This window comes from Macrobrachium rosenbergii, chromosome 43, assembly GCF_040412425.1.
Source record: "Macrobrachium rosenbergii isolate ZJJX-2024 chromosome 43, ASM4041242v1, whole genome shotgun sequence".
Taxonomy (NCBI): domain Eukaryota; kingdom Metazoa; phylum Arthropoda; class Malacostraca; order Decapoda; family Palaemonidae; genus Macrobrachium; species Macrobrachium rosenbergii.
In genome coordinates, this window is record NC_089783.1 from 42,818,424 (window position 1) to 42,836,198 (window position 17,775).

Genomic DNA, 17,775 nt, shown 5'->3' on the forward strand with positions numbered 1-17,775 from the left:
TGTGTATAATTAAAGTTATTTTAAGTCTATATTCTTTGTCCCAGAAAAACATAGAAAAACTTGAAAAAATCAGTGTTTCTGAGGTTTGAACAAATTACTTGTATTTACATTATTTTAAATGAGAAAAATTGATTCAGGTGGCGAACTTTTTGGGTCATGAACTGCGTCCTCAAACGAATTAAGTTCGTGAACCGAGGCATAACTGCATTTCAGGTATTTCTTTGTTGTCAACGTTCTAACCAGCCCAATGGTCACAACAAAATTCGTAATTTAGCACAAAGCATCAAGATTATGTATTGAACTTTTTTGGCAGATAGTTGCGATATCATGGCAAAGGCCTGGCCAACCTGTGCACTGTTGCCACAGCTGTGAAAGGGTGAATATCAATCTTCCAAGTAATTGCTGTACAGAAGATAAAGAGCTTCCATCCTAGAGTCCATGTCTACTACATCACTTCACCAACAGGCATTATTCTGGCCTAGACCAGCTATAAGAGGCGTCTTTATATTAGTTGGTCTGTCTTTTGGAGCCCATCACAGAACCAGAGGGGCAACCACTTTGAGGGCAATCAATGCTATGCTATCAAAAATGTGTTGCTGTAATAATCGATGTAAAAAAATGTGTTGCTGTAATAATCGATGTAATACTAAATTTTTTATAAAACAAAATTAAGTTTTTCTATATAAGCCATTTCCTTTTACATAAACCCTGCTTGTGTGTCTAGGAGAAACCCCAGGCACTATCCAAATCTATACAAAGAAAAGGAGAAAACCTGCAATTCCCAGTAGGATGATGCATGCACATCTGGTTCCCCATGGTCTCTGTGGATAATCTCTTAATAAATCAGTCTTCTCCCACTTCAAAAACTTTGGATTGCTGTCCCAGTTTTCCTTTAACCATTTCTCAGTAATCTATTCTTTTTCACTGTACAAGTTCATATGAATTCTGAGCAGAACCATTATTTACAACTTCCATTTATTCTTGGTAAGCAAAATAAGGCTTGTCTGAAGACAGCTGTCTATTATTTCATGTACTTGTGGCATAAATACACTAGCACTCACAGGAATATAAGCTCTTTTTTTTAAGTAATGCTACTAGCAGCCTTACTACACTAGTGGTCAATGCGTTACTCAAATGGTGGAATATTGTTTACCCAAGCCAATGCCTTTCTCCAGGTCCATGAAGCATATTTTCCTTCACGAATCAATATCTTATACGACTTTTCTATCACAGTGCATTTAGCACCATTAAACTTATAAAGAGAAAACATGCATTATCTAATACAGAAGCAAAAAATTATCACAAATAAAATGGATAAATTCCTTACTTCAGAGGCTCTTTGTTTGCCGAGAGGCCAGTTCAAGAAATCCTCCTGTGATGTCGCACGGTAAGGAAATAATGATTTCGTAGACCCAGTTGTAGGTGATGATACCAGAGGAAGAGCATGGACCCATAATGATACACATGACTCTGCTGAGCTGCAGGACTTAGAAATGGCTACTAATTTCCTGAAAAGATAAGATATAAGTCTGCTATATTTAGATACATGATTATGCTATCTTTATAATTTCTAAAGTTCATTGAACATATGCACATTTGCTTTAACTAAACTATACAAATAAATTTTAAATAAATACAGGCATTTTCTTTGCTTCCTTTACAAATATTTGGAAATGGTCCCCACATTAGTTTAATTGTACAAAATACCTATAAATAAACAATACACAAGTTTAAAGAATTCTTATGCTTCATACGCATTTTCTTGTGCCTCCACACCTGTTTAAAGGAAAAACCAATTAATATATCAGATTTTCAAGATGATTAGACATGGAGAAACAGCTAACAAATGGATGGTCTAGAAACTTTCACAAAACAGCCACTGCGCTTCTTGGACTTGGGAGAGTCCGAATCACTTGATGATAGGGCATGGATGTCCATTCGAACGCCTTTCCAATGGCGTTCTTCCACAGCCTGGGATTGGCGGACAAAAGGCTCGGATGAGGTGACGACTGCTCGTGGGCAAACCCCACCGACCTCCCTTGGACTGCCAGTTTACTTCCTCCCAGGAGAGGAAGGGTAGTTTAGCAGGAACCTTGATCTAGGAGCATTGGCAGGTTGAGCAGCCACCCCCTTCCACTGACACTGCACTCAACACAACACTATTAAATTTGTCCATCAGGACCTTCACAGAATTCCTGATCTGGGAAACACTATTAACAAGTAAATTAAATTTTTGATCTACCTATGCTTCTAAGCTGGCAGACATTGGGTTCAGCAGAATGAGAGCTAGGTAATGGAGTGACAGGAAAAGCTGGAGGACTGGAAATGGGAGAAAAAGCTGTCACAGGTGTTGAAGGGATAGGCATAACATCAATATCAACTCCTGGAGAATGAACTGTACTAGCGGAAGCCTTAGCTTCAGCCCTAGCTGTAGCTTTTCTCAGACGGTCATGCTGTAACTTGTCTAAGTGAGTCTGTAAAGTCTCCCTCCTCCCCTTATCCCAGTCCTTACATTCTTCAAAATTAAGCTCAGGAGAGCAAATTTGCTCCCTACAAGAACCACATACTGTATGTGAGTCATATTTTGCAGAAGTGAGTCTAGTTTTGCAGCCTTTGTGCAATACCTAATGCTAGACAAACTAGAGTCAGACATAATAGGTCAAAAGTCCGATTAGGCAAGTCACAAGCGAAGATATGATCCAGAATTCTAGCTAAGCTAAATACCTGCGCTACCAAAAGCAAAGAGTACTTCACCAAAGACAATCTCCGACCATCCGGCGAAAATGAATCAAGAGCTGCTAATAACTGGTGTTCAGTCGTTAGCCGGCAGAAACAAATTGAGCTCTTTAGCTACGTTGTACCTACTCTTCCCCAAAAGTGGGCGGGGCAGTATACCTACACCCAAAACAAAAGAGCGCTACAGCGAATTTCAAATTTTGAGCTGCCGCTTAAAGTAGAAACTATAGCTATGTAATTATTTGGTAAGTTACTTATATAAAAATGCAAATATCATTCACATTACAACACTTTCTGATGAATGAACATACCTTGCCTTTTCTTCCCACAAATCCTGATCCCCTAATTCTTGCTCTCCCAGTATATTATTTGCCACTTCACTAGGACGATCACACACTTCTGAAAAAACTGCATTTGCACCTGTATCATATTTCACAGGCAGAATACTTGTATATTTATCAGGAAAAGTTTTTACAATTTTAGCAGACACAGATGCTACATTCTTAGGCTTAAAAGACTGAATCTTTGTTGATGCTAAGGGTGTGACTACACTATCACTGGCAAGGACTGTCACACCTGCTAATGGTATGTGGTCATTTTCAGATGGCAACGCTGAAGTCTGCAAATTCTTCACTTTATTATCACTTACTCTTCCGATAACAAGCGGTGATATCTGAACTTGTCTTCCTTTTCCTGTTGTGCTACTACACTGCACAACACTTATTTTTGATGTAACATTACTTCCTTGAGAGGATACACCTTGCACTCCTGTTGATAGCTTTGCTAAAATTCTTCCATCTGGCATCATGATACTTGCTCTATCTTTCAAATTTGCAGTCATCCCCTTTAAATCTGATGTACGAACAGTAAAAATGGTGTTTTTCATAGGAGATGGCTTAATGGTTGCATTTCCTTTTGTGGAAGCACTGATTATTGTTCCTTTTGGTAAACTTCCTGATGATATCAACTGACCATCATTAGTAACGAATTTTAGATTTGACGGTTGGCCTAACTGAGAAGTTAACCTTGCTGAAAGTGATGCATTTGATAAAACCCCTTCCTGTGATTTGGGTTTCTGCTTGTCCTGTAAGATTTTAACTGGCATGATTTGAATATTACATTTAGTACCCTGTGGAACTTTAGCTGTAATTAACTGTCCTTGTGCTTTTTGCAGAGATGCAAGATTAATACCTTTAATACCACTCCTTGATAACAACTGCTGCTTGGCATTATTACCATCTTTAATTCCAACTTTAGATAACAGCTGCAACAAGGCACTTTGAGACAGATTCCCAGATTTCATAAGTATTGGTTTTGACTGCACTGCATGGGTTAGTTTTTGAGCGTTACTTACAGATGAATCCCTATCAGGTACTGGACTTACTTTTGTAAGATTCTTATGAGAAAAATTTAGAATCTTGACTCCAGAACTCTGATTATTCCTTATATCAGCATCAACTGTCTTCACCACAAGAGGAGCAGCTTTAATTTTACTTGGTGTTAATGTACTGGCATAAGTAATGCTATTCTTGTCTGAAGTTTCATCTGTTTGACTTCTCCCAGCCATGTCCCTGACATTCTTGTTTGTGCCACTTTCTGGTACAGCAAGCAGACTAACAGTTTTTGAAATGTTTCCAGATGCATCATGTACAACATGATTCACAGCAACTTCTGCCTGAGGAGAGGATTTTGGGACACTATGTTCTCCTTCACCAGTCTCAACTTTAATTTTACTGGTATCACTGGATCTCATGTTTGCAATCTTTACTGCTAAAGAATACATATGAGCAGGAATGAAATACGGGACAAGCCTGCCATCAGGCTGTCGGACATGAATTTTACACATCTTACTTTGAATGCCATTACTAACAGAAGGTTTGGATGGTGATGTCTCTTCTTTAACTGGTACAGCATTGCTGTCTGGATTAACACTTTCAGATTTCACTACACTGTCATTAACAATCTGAATACTAGGTACAGAGTCACACTTATTTTCTCTCTTGATATTGATTAATTTATTTGGAGAGTAATTTTCAGCTACATTTGTCTTTTCACTGACAGTTATCTTAACAAAAGAAGAGTTCTCTACACCACTAATTGTACTTTTACAGTTTTCAACAATCATGCACTTATCTGTAGTAACATTTTCTTCCTTCACAATTTTTACACTAGCACTGGTTACAGCTGGAGGTATTTCTCCACCATGATATACTGTTATGTTTTGGTCAACCCTAGATGATACTGTACCACTCTTGAGTTCTCTTTCCAGCTTAGCAGGGATTTCCTCATCTTTCAAAGTCAACTCTTCACAGATTTCCTTTGATTCTCCAAGTGATGCCTTTGATTCTCCAAATGATGATAACTCATAGACCCAGACATCATACCAATTTTCTTTACCTGAAATGAGTAACATTTTAAGGACTTCCAAAGTAATACAGCAAGTGAAGGTAAATAACATATCTGAAGTTTGCAATACTTCGTAACAAACCAGTTTGACATATACCTTTGAAACCATAAACCCTAATACCCAGAAAATTGAGGCAACAACCCTCAGAGCCAATAACCTTACACAAGTTCAATGCTCACTGACTTAGTTATCAAACTTCCCTGGTGAAGGACCTCACTGTCCCTATGTTCTGATTTGTTTATTTCATTACAACCCTTATCAGTCACATGAATGCCAACATTTTGAAAGAAATCAACTATATGTGTTACATTAATGGAATACAATCTGTGATGAAAATAACATTCCCTCAATGTTATAATCATCCACACATCATCCTAGAGCAATACGAGCATCATGGGAGCTCAACTCGTTAGCTTTTTGGCCGTGCCCTGAATGTTCTGAGGCTCACCAATCTTTTCTTATTTAACAGAGACAAGGAGAGTAATCTCACTATGAATGTGTTATCTGGATCCCCAAGTCTCTCAATCATTCTGCTTCCTTTTTGTGAACCTACATTGCTATTAATAACTCTGCTCACTGTTCTGAAGGTGTTTATTTTATAGCATGATTGCTATGTTAGTGCCTGTTAAACTTTCCATTTATGGACAATTTCGTTCTTAACTTTTATTGAGTGACAATCTAGCATGAAATTTTGTATGATCTCCTGATGCCCTTTTAGTTAAACACTGTTCATTTTTACTTTCGTCACCCTTCCTAGATATAAATTTTTTCCTTGTGTGGAAATTGAAATAAAGAAAATAGAGAAAACACTGATATCATAGTAAAGCAACTAAAAAAATTGCAACTTTCATGTAAAAGTTTTGTTATAAGTTAATAACTTACACAAAAGGGAATTATATATCATGATACACTATTTCTTATGTGACGTACTTTCCTTGAAAAAATTAGTTTCCTACCTGTCACAATTTCAAAGTTGTTACACAATAAACAATCTTTTTTTCTTTTGATGCTTTCTCAAAACTTACATCTACAGGAGTAAAACCTCATATCTCAGCATTGACAACTCAAAATTCAATTAAAGTTAAATTTGTCAATAGGAAAAATATTGTGGACCGCAACTTTTTTTTTACATAACTAAGAAAAATTATTTTTTTTATGTTAATTACATAGACTAGAGGTTGAATTTTGTTCCTAAAGACAAAATTTTAAGCTCCTAAAGGCAAAATTTTAAGCATCAGTTGAAAAATGACATGTGAAAATTTGAGGCAAATCCCATTAACCATAAGGTCAGAGAGCCAACATATATCATAATGGGACTTTAAAGCATTCACCTGTATCTTAACTACACAAAGAAGAGGACATACAAGTTGAGAAAGTCATGGAATGCTGATATTAAAGTGTATGTTTCATCCACTTCAGTCTTTGATCTGCAAGTTGGCAATGGAGTTGTCTTCATACCTTGTCACAGTGAAAAATCACCAGTCTTCCAATGATGCCTTAGCTCAGTCCTCACACTTTAACTTCTTTTAAACCACTCTGACAGCACCTTCCTTTCCTGCTGGCTGGCTTGTCTGATTGATTTCTGTTCTACCAAAGTCTGTCCAGCAGATGTGACCATGCCCAATGATGGCTCATACATGGCTCACTTGAAGGAGACTGCTTTTGTCTTTTGTCTATGAGTGCCCTAATACAGGCAGCTGTGGCATAAGAGAAAACTCTCTGCTATGCTGCCCCGTGCAGTAACCACTCATTTCCAGGGACTGTGACTTCACCAGCAACTGCCACACCAATGATGAACACCTTACCTTTCTCCTGATGTTATCATACCTGCACCCACAGCTGTGCTGCTATCTTGGCTTTAAGACACTCTGCTTCCTGGTCACTGTCATAGATGATCACCTTCTCAAGATGTCCAAACACCTGTCACTGTACAGGTTGACATTTATTCCTATCATTGTCAAGGCATAAGCCATAAGGATCTACGGGAATGAGTCTTGCCTGTCAGAGATTGTACTGGAAAGCAAACAGTGTCGAATGTGTTGCCAGTAAACACCAAAACAATGACTGTCATGTCTCCCAGGTGATTTCTTCCAGCCATGACTGGTAATGTGACAATGCTCAATATCAAGACAAGAGTAACAGTGATCAATGTTCTTTATACAAGAAACCCTGCGGTAGCTTGCACCAACCTATGAACCAGAAAAGTGAATGGTATGATGACCATACCCAGGTGGATACCAACCACAAGATATATTGATCAGGGACACCAAAAACCATGCCATTTCCAGCCTTTGTATCACAAAAGAAAATGAATGAGCACACTATCATCTTCAATGGCACACACTAACATCTTCAATGGAAAAAATGTATTGTAAAAAGCTAAGCAATGTCAGTAGCAATACATATCAATGCCTCAGGTCTCAATCCAAAAAGAAGCATATGACCAGCTCTTTTTTTATTCAAGGTTGGTCAAAATCCTTGGCCAAGAAGAGACTGTTGAATACTGTACTAATTCTCCATCATCGATTTCTTCCAGAAATGTATCTTTGTCAGCAGCTTCTTCTATAGTTTCAAGGATAAAGAATATGAGTCAGTAGTCATCAGCAGAAATTAGTTTGGCTATGCAATCCTATAAAAGAACGAGAGTAAATCTGAGACCTTTTAACTCAAGGACTATGACTAGTTCTATGATCTTGACAGCACCAACATTGTCCATCCCACCAAAAATGCCCTGGTTACTCAGCAGAAGGATGCATTTCAATTTCGTCAAGATCAAATCGCATACTTGTGCTGATAAGAGAGATAAATCCTGCAGCACATTTATATTGTCTCTCATTCACGACCTGCATTTGCTATGCACATCATGTACATAAAAATTGTGTTCAACTTCTTTAACATATAAAATATGTCACACACCCTTCCTTCTTATCTAGTAAGTTAGCTGCTCATCATGTCATGGCAGACAAGGGATCTTCAAGCATATCTTAGGACTGGACTTCCTCTTCCTCTATGCAGCTCCCCGTTCCTGTTGTGCCTTAAAACTGCTAACTGTAGGCCTTCTCCAATCCCTATTCCAACTGTCTGCTCACCAAATGACCTCTTGCCTCCATGGTCTTCTCTGCTAGAGGGTTTGTTGGTTAAGCTTTGCTGGGATTTGCTAATGGTCCACCTTCTTCAACTTCTTATAAGTGGTGTCTAAATTCATTCCACATGTTCACTTTCTCTCCCAGTCAGTAGCAGGCCTCGTCTTGAGCCTCATTCCTTGCCTGTTCCTGTGGTTCCCCTGCTTGGAGATAACTCCATGGCTTTAAGGTCTTATTCTATGGCTCAAATTTCTATCTTCCAGGTTTCAACTTACTTACGTCCTGGAGCAGCAGCAGTGTTTATGCCCCAGCTTACAAGATTTTGCTTGAGTACATTATGGATCTCTTGTACCCAAAGAAGAATACCTTCTTCAGTCCCCATTTTGCTGCCTGCCCCAGCCTTCCCCCATATGAGAATAACAATTTTTAATAAATGGTACCTTTATACAATTTACTGAATAATGCACTAAAACCTAGGAAAGACAAAAATCAAAGCAAGAGTAATTCAAAAAGATCGAATACTTACACAAACACAGCAAGACACAGGCTGTATTAATGGTACTAATACCAATTTCAGATGAAGAGCACAGTATGAAGTGTGAAAAGAACAGAGCTTGATTAGACAAATAAAATCAGAAAATTAGGAGATTCAAATAAAGAAAACAAAGCTTGACTGAGCAAAGCTAGGGAGAATTCTCATGGCTGTTGTTACCACAAGGAGATACAAAAACAATAAGGTGGGCAATTCCTTCCAGAGGCTATCCTTCTTTGGTCTTCATGATTTCAGACGTCATGCATGTGGGATATTCAACACAGGAAGTTAAGGCTTATCATTAACAGTGGGTTTATCATGAAACAATACCATATTCCAACACAGCTGGGAGAAAATCACTGAAGCATGGCACACTGACAAAGAAAACAACAAAAAGCATTAGCAAGTGAAACAAAGTTACTGAACTTGGTCAGTTCCTCATTAGACAAGTGGGTACCGTTCTCAGCTAGCACTCTGCTGGCCCCGCGTTTGATTCTCCAACCGGCCAATGAAGAATTAGAGGAATTTATTTCTGGTGACAGAAATTCAATTCTCACTATAATGTGGTTCGGTTTCCACAATAAGCTGTAGGTCCCATTGCTAGATAACCAATTGGTTCTTAGCCACGTAAAATAAATCTAATCCTTCAGTCCAGCCCTAGGAGAGCTGTTAATCAGCTCAGTGGTCTGGTTAAACTAAGGTATACTTAACGTAACTGAACTTGGTAAAAGACAAATTCACTTTCCATGAAGTAGAGTGAAATGCAAGAATGCTGAATGTAACATCAGACTTTACACCTTACCAAAAGTAGGATATCCGGCATTAGTATGTAAAAGTCAATTGTGATTCTCATGAAATCAAATGTAATTCTCATACAAATCAATTGTATTTCTCCAAAACATTAAAATTTTTTTTACTTTACAAGAAGTAGCCATTACTGCTGAACAGCAGAAGCTCAGAGGAAAGCAGGTGTACTTACAATGGCTGGTAGCAGCAGCCAAAAGCACATATACAATCACAGAAAGTAAAACACTCATTAATGAATAATAAATAAATGAGAGGAAAAGGCAAAAACCATTACCACAACACAGATAAGAAAGATAAATGGGGAAATGTTGCTTGCTTGCTTGGCAACACATAGAGAATAGCTTCACTGCTGTTATTACTACCACCAGATGAACTCCCTCGATAGGCATTAGCTAAGTGAAGGGTTCTTCTTGTGGAGTGTGCCTACAGAGACAATGACTGCAGGATTAGCCACATATATAAAGTAATAGGATTATGTTCAACAACTGGTATTTCATGAGAACACTCATGTACAAGGTGCATTATAATAAAAGTCATTCAAAATTGTGTACCTACAACTCCAATGGCATCTGAAAAATCTTAATCTTTTCCTAAATCTATTTTCTTGCATCATAAGGCTTAGTTACTTGTCAACTTCCCAGATGTCATCAGTATTTACAAGTTAATACTCTAAATTCAATGACTACATGAGACTAAAAAGAGCAAAAAAGTTAACATAAATTATACAGGCACAATGGCAACACAGCTTACCTAGTCTCCACAGTCCAGTAAGAGCAAGAGGATCATCTGGCCTACTCAATACCAAAGGATGAAGAAGCTGTACCTTCTTGTTCCTATTATCTTTAAAATTCAGTACGATCTGCACTTTAAATTCACCCCAACCACGTCGGCTCAGGGCAAATGGTGGATGCCTGAAAAGCATAAGTTCTCTTAAGAACAAGGAAGTCAACTACCATTTCCAATAAGGTAAGGAAAAAATTTTTTGTAAAAATTATTAATTAAATCATCTTTTGTTGTTTTCACCAAATAGACAGTAGAAGTTACTGGAAAATGCATTATACAGGAAAACTCTAATTAAAAGGAATTGATATCTATATATGCATGATAATCATGATGGTGATGTATTTATATGAAAATACTTACTATGGCTTCATTTTTTCTTATCAAACATGGCAAAAGCATAATGGAAAACTTAATTATTAAACACCCAACCACCAAAATCATGGTACTGTCAGCAGAGGATGAAAAGCCCTTACAGTACTAATACAGCATTCAAAGTTTACTTCTACAGAATATTCAATTTGTTTTGCATTTTAACCCATTTTTAATTTAACTAGAACAACTTCTGTATTCATGAAAAACAGGACATTTATATTCCTGAAGCTGCCAAGTACAAAACAAGTCTTTCACTTCAATTTGATACAGAACACAAACTCATTCATTTACCATCACCATGAACATTTTTATGTCAAGTTTTCCTTTTATAGGGTTAAATGTATTTTTTAATGTAAACTTAGAAACAATTTCCTAAGAGGTTAATCTACAATTACACACACAGAAGTTACACATGTCTTGTATTCTACCCTTGCTTCATACATAACCATTTTCTCCAAGACCTTGTTTTGTGCAAACTAAGAATTCATCTCAAGTATCTAAGATGTCTAGATGAGCAAGTACTCCCAGTCATTTTTGCTATTCCACCTGAGAACACACAAGAAAGAACTTTTCATGGAATTCAGTATCATAATACTGAGAAAAACATACAGATATCATGAAGAGAAGGGAAAAAACATCCTTCAAAGAATTTTCCGGGGCCAAAAATGCTTTTCACCTTTCAATCCATTATGAGTAGAAGGCTTCATTATTAGAAGAAACTGTCAAACTAATAGCAAGATTTTTTAACATTACCTTACATCTAAACAAAACTGCACATTATCCTTCACATATCTTATGTAACTTTTAGTTTTTTATCTACTTTTTTGCAAAGATTTCTTAGCTTGACTGATGTAATAAATGAGACACGCCTTACATGGAATTCGAAATACATTCTTTAGTTTTGCCATGAAGGTTTGTGCTTTTCAATTTATTATATTGTTCAAATGAGGAATATAGTATCTTCAAAACTATTATCAAATGTAAGTACAAGCAAATATTTTCTGTAGTATCTTTCTCTGTTGTTTTCAAAAAATAAGTTTTTTTTGCTGCTTTCAACACACTGTATAATATACGAATCAAGATATTTTCATTTCCTACCTGTATTCCTAAAACAGAGAAAAGTAAAATAATACATTACATACTTAGACAAACATTTGACTAACCAAACTACACTAGCACCATATGTACTGTACTTGTTCATACTTACCTACAAACTCAACTTAAAGACAGATTCAGAAATGGTTTTTATTATGAACCCAAGGGACTGCTTATATAATATAAACTTAAATATTAAAATATCCCTAATTTGTGAACTGTTCACACGATCAAAATACTGTAGTCCAACTATAAAGCACACAGTACTGCTTATAGACAATTGGTTACCTTAAAACTATCATAATAGCATCACTTTTCCTCAATACCCAATTCTCATAATTCATAACAAGCATATTTAGCCACTAATTACTCAAATCATTCCAATATTCTTGAAATACCTGCATCCACAGTTCCTGGAATACTTACTTGAGTGTTATGATGTGATGTGGAGCATAACTTTTGTCAAGTATAAAAGTTACATCTGACACAAAAGTCTCTATGGCATTTTCTTGGGCGGGAACTCGTACGTATATTTGCCATTTGTAACGCATGGCATCCTCGGCATCCCTGCCAGTCTGAGGTGTCAAGTACTGATAGGTATTGCCAACCACAACTCTGGAAAGGTAGAGAATAGAAAAAATGCATCTTACTTTCTTTAAATAATTACAGACTGCTCATTGCAGATTCCACGCATCTTAAATTACGAAAATTAATGAATTGTAACGATCCATAAAGATGACAAAAGAGAGCCTGGTTATTTATCATCACCTACATTATGGGTCTGCATGCAAGGAGGAATGCCTAGCTGTATGAGGGATCATCAACATAGACGTAACCCCAAGCACCTATACCAATTACCAAATAATAAGCCTCAGGATCTCTATTAAAAACAACCTGGTAACATCACTAGTAATGAAAAACAGCATTGTGCCAAGAAGACCAAAAGGGATGCACATGACTGTACAGCAGTAAATAAATTTACACGCCAGTACAGTTGTACATACCATGTATGCTGGCCGATAGAAACCAAAGAGCCATATGTCGACATTTTATAGATACCCGTGACAGGAAATTATCCCTAAGAGAGTTGATCAAAGGTACTAGGGTCATACATAACACTAATCTTCATTTTTAGGTCATAGAGAATTAAAATTGAAACGCTTAATAATTTAAAATTTTTTCCATATGCACACCTGTAGGTTTTTGGTGAAAGTCTGGTGAAGTTTCATTCCCTCAGTTTTCTATAAAATTCAATACATAACTAAACCTTCATCCTGAGTGCATAATCTTTACTTTTTATCATAGAAAACTGAAATTGAAAACTTGAAAAATTTGACATTTTTTTCATATGCGGACCTGCAGATTTTCAGTGAAAATTGGTAAAATTTCATTCACTCAAATTTCTATTAAATAAATTCTATGACTAAATCTTCATCCTCAGGTCTCTAATAAAGGAAGCAAAATGTCATTAGCAGGCATGTTGCTTCCTAAACCTAAACCAGTGATTAACCAGCTAATCCTTGAATACCACGAAAGTGATGAGGGAGGTGCATGGTTGGCTACTACATAAAGGGCACTACAAATAGAGGTCCTTCTTAAGGGATGATCAGAAGGTGTTAGAGGACCTACTGTACCTACCTTCACAAGTATGTCAAGGCATAGTTATACACTGAAAATAGATAAATGCCAAAAATAATACACAACACTCATAATCAAACCATAGCAAAAAATTATCTCATTAAGCAAATATTCCTGAGCAAACTGCAATCCTCGATAAGAACAAAGCAAAGGCAGAAAGTTACATGAATGGCCCATAAATACTGCAATCAAAATCCAAAACTAGATTTACATGAAAAAAAATCAATATAAACTGACAACAGGATAAACAGTGACTTTGTAACTGGGTTCCATGAAAATTTTTTTATTTATGTATTGAATGGTAGGAGGTTGCATAAAATTCTTAGCTGTGCAGCATTGTTCTATCATTTATAGTAAATTTTCTTATGGAGGATTTTTACTTACTGGAAAACAAACATTACTCTGTAGGATTAGAGCTATTCTGAGAACATTTAATACTTATACTATGAGCACATACTTAGCTAAATTAACCTGGATGAGAAGGCCAAGGTATGGGACTACTGTTTTGGTAGGGCATGTCACCTGTAACTCTCAACATTATAACACAAATTGTTCTAGTGTATCCTTTTCTTACTACTATACCACCTATGCACTTTCCAGATTAGTTGGAGCATCTTTCATTAAGCGAGCCAAGTATCTCTAATTATTTTTTTTACTTTACACCAAGCATAATTAGCTGTTCATACCAAATGTAAATCAATAGATACAAACTATAATATTACATTATTTTCTTACTGATTGCCCCAGTTCTGAAAACTTACAAATGAAGTCTAGTGCCAACTAAAATGCTAGTCTATGCTAGGACTTCAAACTCTAGTACTACAATAGACATTTTCTGTTAATGGACACCACAAACCCCAAGATGGTCTGTTATTAGGAAGTTCTACTATATGTAAGAAAATTAACACGAATTTAATTTAACAGCCTGTACATACCTTCGCTTACTCTGGAATTTCTGATGACGTCCCTGAGCAATTATCTGCGAGTCAGGTGGTTTTGGTGGTAGGTATTTTGGGCTTGGGGGTCTTGATAGCTCTAATTTTTTCCCCTCATTTTCTTGTGGCTTGTCCTCATTCCTTAACAATGGTTTATCATTAGAGTCTGAGCAAACAAGTGTATCAGGTGCCTTACTAATTTCAGAATCTAATAAAAACTCTGAAACTTCATTTTTGTTTTTTCTTCTTGAACTCTTTTCCCCACACTGTTTTCGTCCATGGCAAGAAACATCATCTTTTCTCCAAGCATTAGGAGCAATCTGACTTGGTGCTTGAGAGTCTAGTATTGGGAGATCTTTTTCTGAGGATCTTGATGCAACATTGCACACTGGGCCTTTGCCCATGTATTTCCTTACAGCAGGATGAGCTTCATAACTTTGCTTGTCGGTGGCAGCACTTGATACAAGCTGGGGGAAATAATAAAATAGAGAATTCAGGTCATTTAATGCACATGATCTTACCAAAGGATATGATACATTTGTGACCATATGTTACACCTTCATTTAAAGATAGAAATCTAAAGAAAATTTGCTATTCTTCTGTTTTAAACAAAGCTTAGTTGAATTACTAAGCATGTATAAAATATGGAAAAAACTTTCAACAGTGAATACATGTTATTTAATTTTTACAATACATTTGTGCAAATCTTATATTTTCTTATGACTGATCCCTAGTGAGTATGAATTACAGGAATGGATCTTGAATTTTAAGTAGGAACACACTGCTGGTCTTGCAAGTGCACTGGTATCAATTAAAAACAATTTCACCCTTGTATGACTATACACACACACACACACACCCAAAGAATTTTAACTTGGAAGAAAAATACTCTAAATGAAATTCATATCCCACACAACACACCACCAAGCAAAAACATGATCAAAACAAAGTGTCAGGCGATACTGTAATTCCATTTAACTACAGTAAGTATATTAGGCAATCATGAGAGAGAGAGAGAGAGAGAGAGAGAGAGAGAGAGAGAGAGAGAGAGAGAGAGAGAGAGAGAGAGAGAGAGAAAAAACGATACTGCACTAAGAAACTCCCCTACATACCTGTAATGTGCACACAAACACAAGTTCCCCTCTCCTCTATCATTTCTCATTTTTTATTTCTTGGTGTTTTGTCATAGTTTTCACAGACAATAAAAATGATAATGCTAGATCATCTCTCCCAGTCCAGACTAATGTGCATTTAGCGCTATGCACTGAGCAGTGGGGTACATAAGTAATCATATATGACATAAGTAATCATATATGGTCAAAACAGTGTCAGGTAATGATCCAGCATTTTAATTTCACTACTGTATGTATTAGGTTATCATGAGAGAGAGAGAGAGAGAGAGAGAGAGAGAGAGAGAGAGAGAGAGAGAGAGAGAGAGAGAGAGAGAGAGAGAGAGAGATTCAATACTGAGCTAAGAAAGCTCCTTACAAACCTGTAACGTACATACACACATAAACATTCCTTCATATAGAACACTGATAAAGGGGTATTTTGGGAGGGATAAAATGGGCTAATTGTGTTCAAGGGGAGAGGTAAGGGGGAGTGCCAGGAAAGCAGAATGGCGAGAGCTAGGAGACCACGCTCCTGCTTGTGAGCTTCGCAACTTTTATTGGATCAAAAGCAACACCATATACAACGTTGTTTTGGTTGATAGATATGTTCATGACTGTCACTGGCTCATAGAGATATGTCATGATTATGTCATAGAAGTCTGGTTCTCTCATTGGCTGCTATTGAGGACACCAAAGCACCAGCTCCAAGATATGCTCTGCTGCTTTGTCCAGTTGTTTCATTTCCATTATACTGAATAATATTACATTCCAGGCTTAAGTCACAAAAGCACAGGTAGTTCATCCTAACTTCAAACTGCATCACTTTCTGTGATTCCCTTTTCATCAACATGGGGGGTAAAAATAAGCACCACACTCTTGTCAACCAAGGTTCTTCTCAAGGTGGATGAGTGTTTGTTGTTGGCCACCAAGCTGTCTAATATCTTAGGTCTTGAAAAACACCACCTCCTCCTAGTTAATACAGGTAAATCTAAAAGAGTATTATGACACAAGCATCCTGGATTACAGTTAGGGGTCATGAAATTAAGACTATTTCCATATCTATAAATAGAATAAAAATGCTTATTGTTGCTGTTTCTTGATGTTCTCCATTTACATTTGTTTATTTTTATCTGAAAAAATTGAATCCACATAAAATATTAGGAAATATATACTCGATAAACAATGGTTGCCGTGGGCCAAGCTCCATCAACTCATTAGACAGTGGTGGTGGTGGTTTCCTTCTCCCTTATAAAGCATGTTCCTTTCCTTGAATAGTGTACCACTAGGCACACTGATACCTTTGCTTTGTCAATAAAGTACACAAGTATTTTATTTTTAACAGGCCTGTTAACAAACTCCGGCCCTCCAAGAACGTTCATGTATAATTCATGATCCTAGTTATAACAGTGCAAAGAGCTATTTTCCTAAATGCACACGCTCAATAGCTTACTTTGCAACCTAAATAGCTATTTATACAACTTTTGATAAGGTGCTTTCCAACTTAAATAGCTATTTATAGAACTGATAAGGTTGTGTTGAAACAAAATTAATTTTTTTAAATTAAAACCTGTCAATCTACAAAAAGTCCCCACCCCCAACACCCTCTCGTCTTAGAGTAAGTTTAAACAACACAAAGAATGACTTAAGACTACCACCAGAGGCACTGATGCTCCTGGATACATGTCTGGCCAGATGAGGTATTCTTCTTTAGAAGTATGTCTAAGAGGTGCTACAAACTGCAGGACAGGCAATTTTAAATAAATGGGCTTGTATTAAAAAATATAATTTCATATATCCAGAATTTACCTGCATAACATGTGCCCTAATGATGATATAAAGTTAACTCAATACACAAAGATAAAATTTTTCTTCACAAAAGTTAAAGGAAAACTAAAATACAGTTACCAAAAAGACTTTTCCTTGTCAGTTTTGACCAGTTCTTATTATCAATAAAGATTCCTGCAAATGCTTACCTTATCAACAGTATGGTAATTCAAAGATACACAGTATCGTAAAGTATGCAAGCACTGCTGCATGCGTAAGATTCGAGAATCAATCTCCTCCATCTCAGCTTGTTTTTCACTGGCAGCACTACTCAGGACTCTATCAACAACCTTAATGACACGCTCTCTCAGTTCATCTTGTGCTGATGGCATTAGAATATACAGTAAGTCTCATTTGTAGATATTAAATGGCTTGTGTCACATAAGGTATTCAAATACGCACAAGTATTCATTGTAAGATCATGTATCTTTACATAAATTTCAAATATTAA

General features: G+C 36.7%; 1 protein-coding gene across 2 annotated transcripts in view; it reads right to left on the reverse strand.

Annotated features, from left to right (window-relative positions):
* LOC136828819 (YEATS domain-containing protein 2-like) overlaps nt 1-17,775 on the reverse strand; it is a 39,346-nt gene that overhangs the window by 12,513 nt on the left and 9,058 nt on the right. The window contains exons 3-8 of one of the 2 annotated variants that reach the window (XM_067087059.1): nt 17,474-17,646; nt 14,389-14,855; nt 12,242-12,430; nt 10,316-10,476; nt 3,048-5,133; nt 1,328-1,508 (exon numbers count right to left, since the gene is read on the reverse strand). In XM_067087059.1, the coding sequence (XP_066943160.1) occupies nt 1,328-1,508; nt 3,048-5,133; nt 10,316-10,476; nt 12,242-12,430; nt 14,389-14,855; nt 17,474-17,646 (3,257 nt within the window). The remainder of the gene's footprint in view (nt 1-1,327; nt 1,509-3,047; nt 5,134-10,315; nt 10,477-12,241; nt 12,431-14,388; nt 14,856-17,473; nt 17,647-17,775) is intronic. The other variant, XM_067087060.1, reaches the window with a different exon arrangement.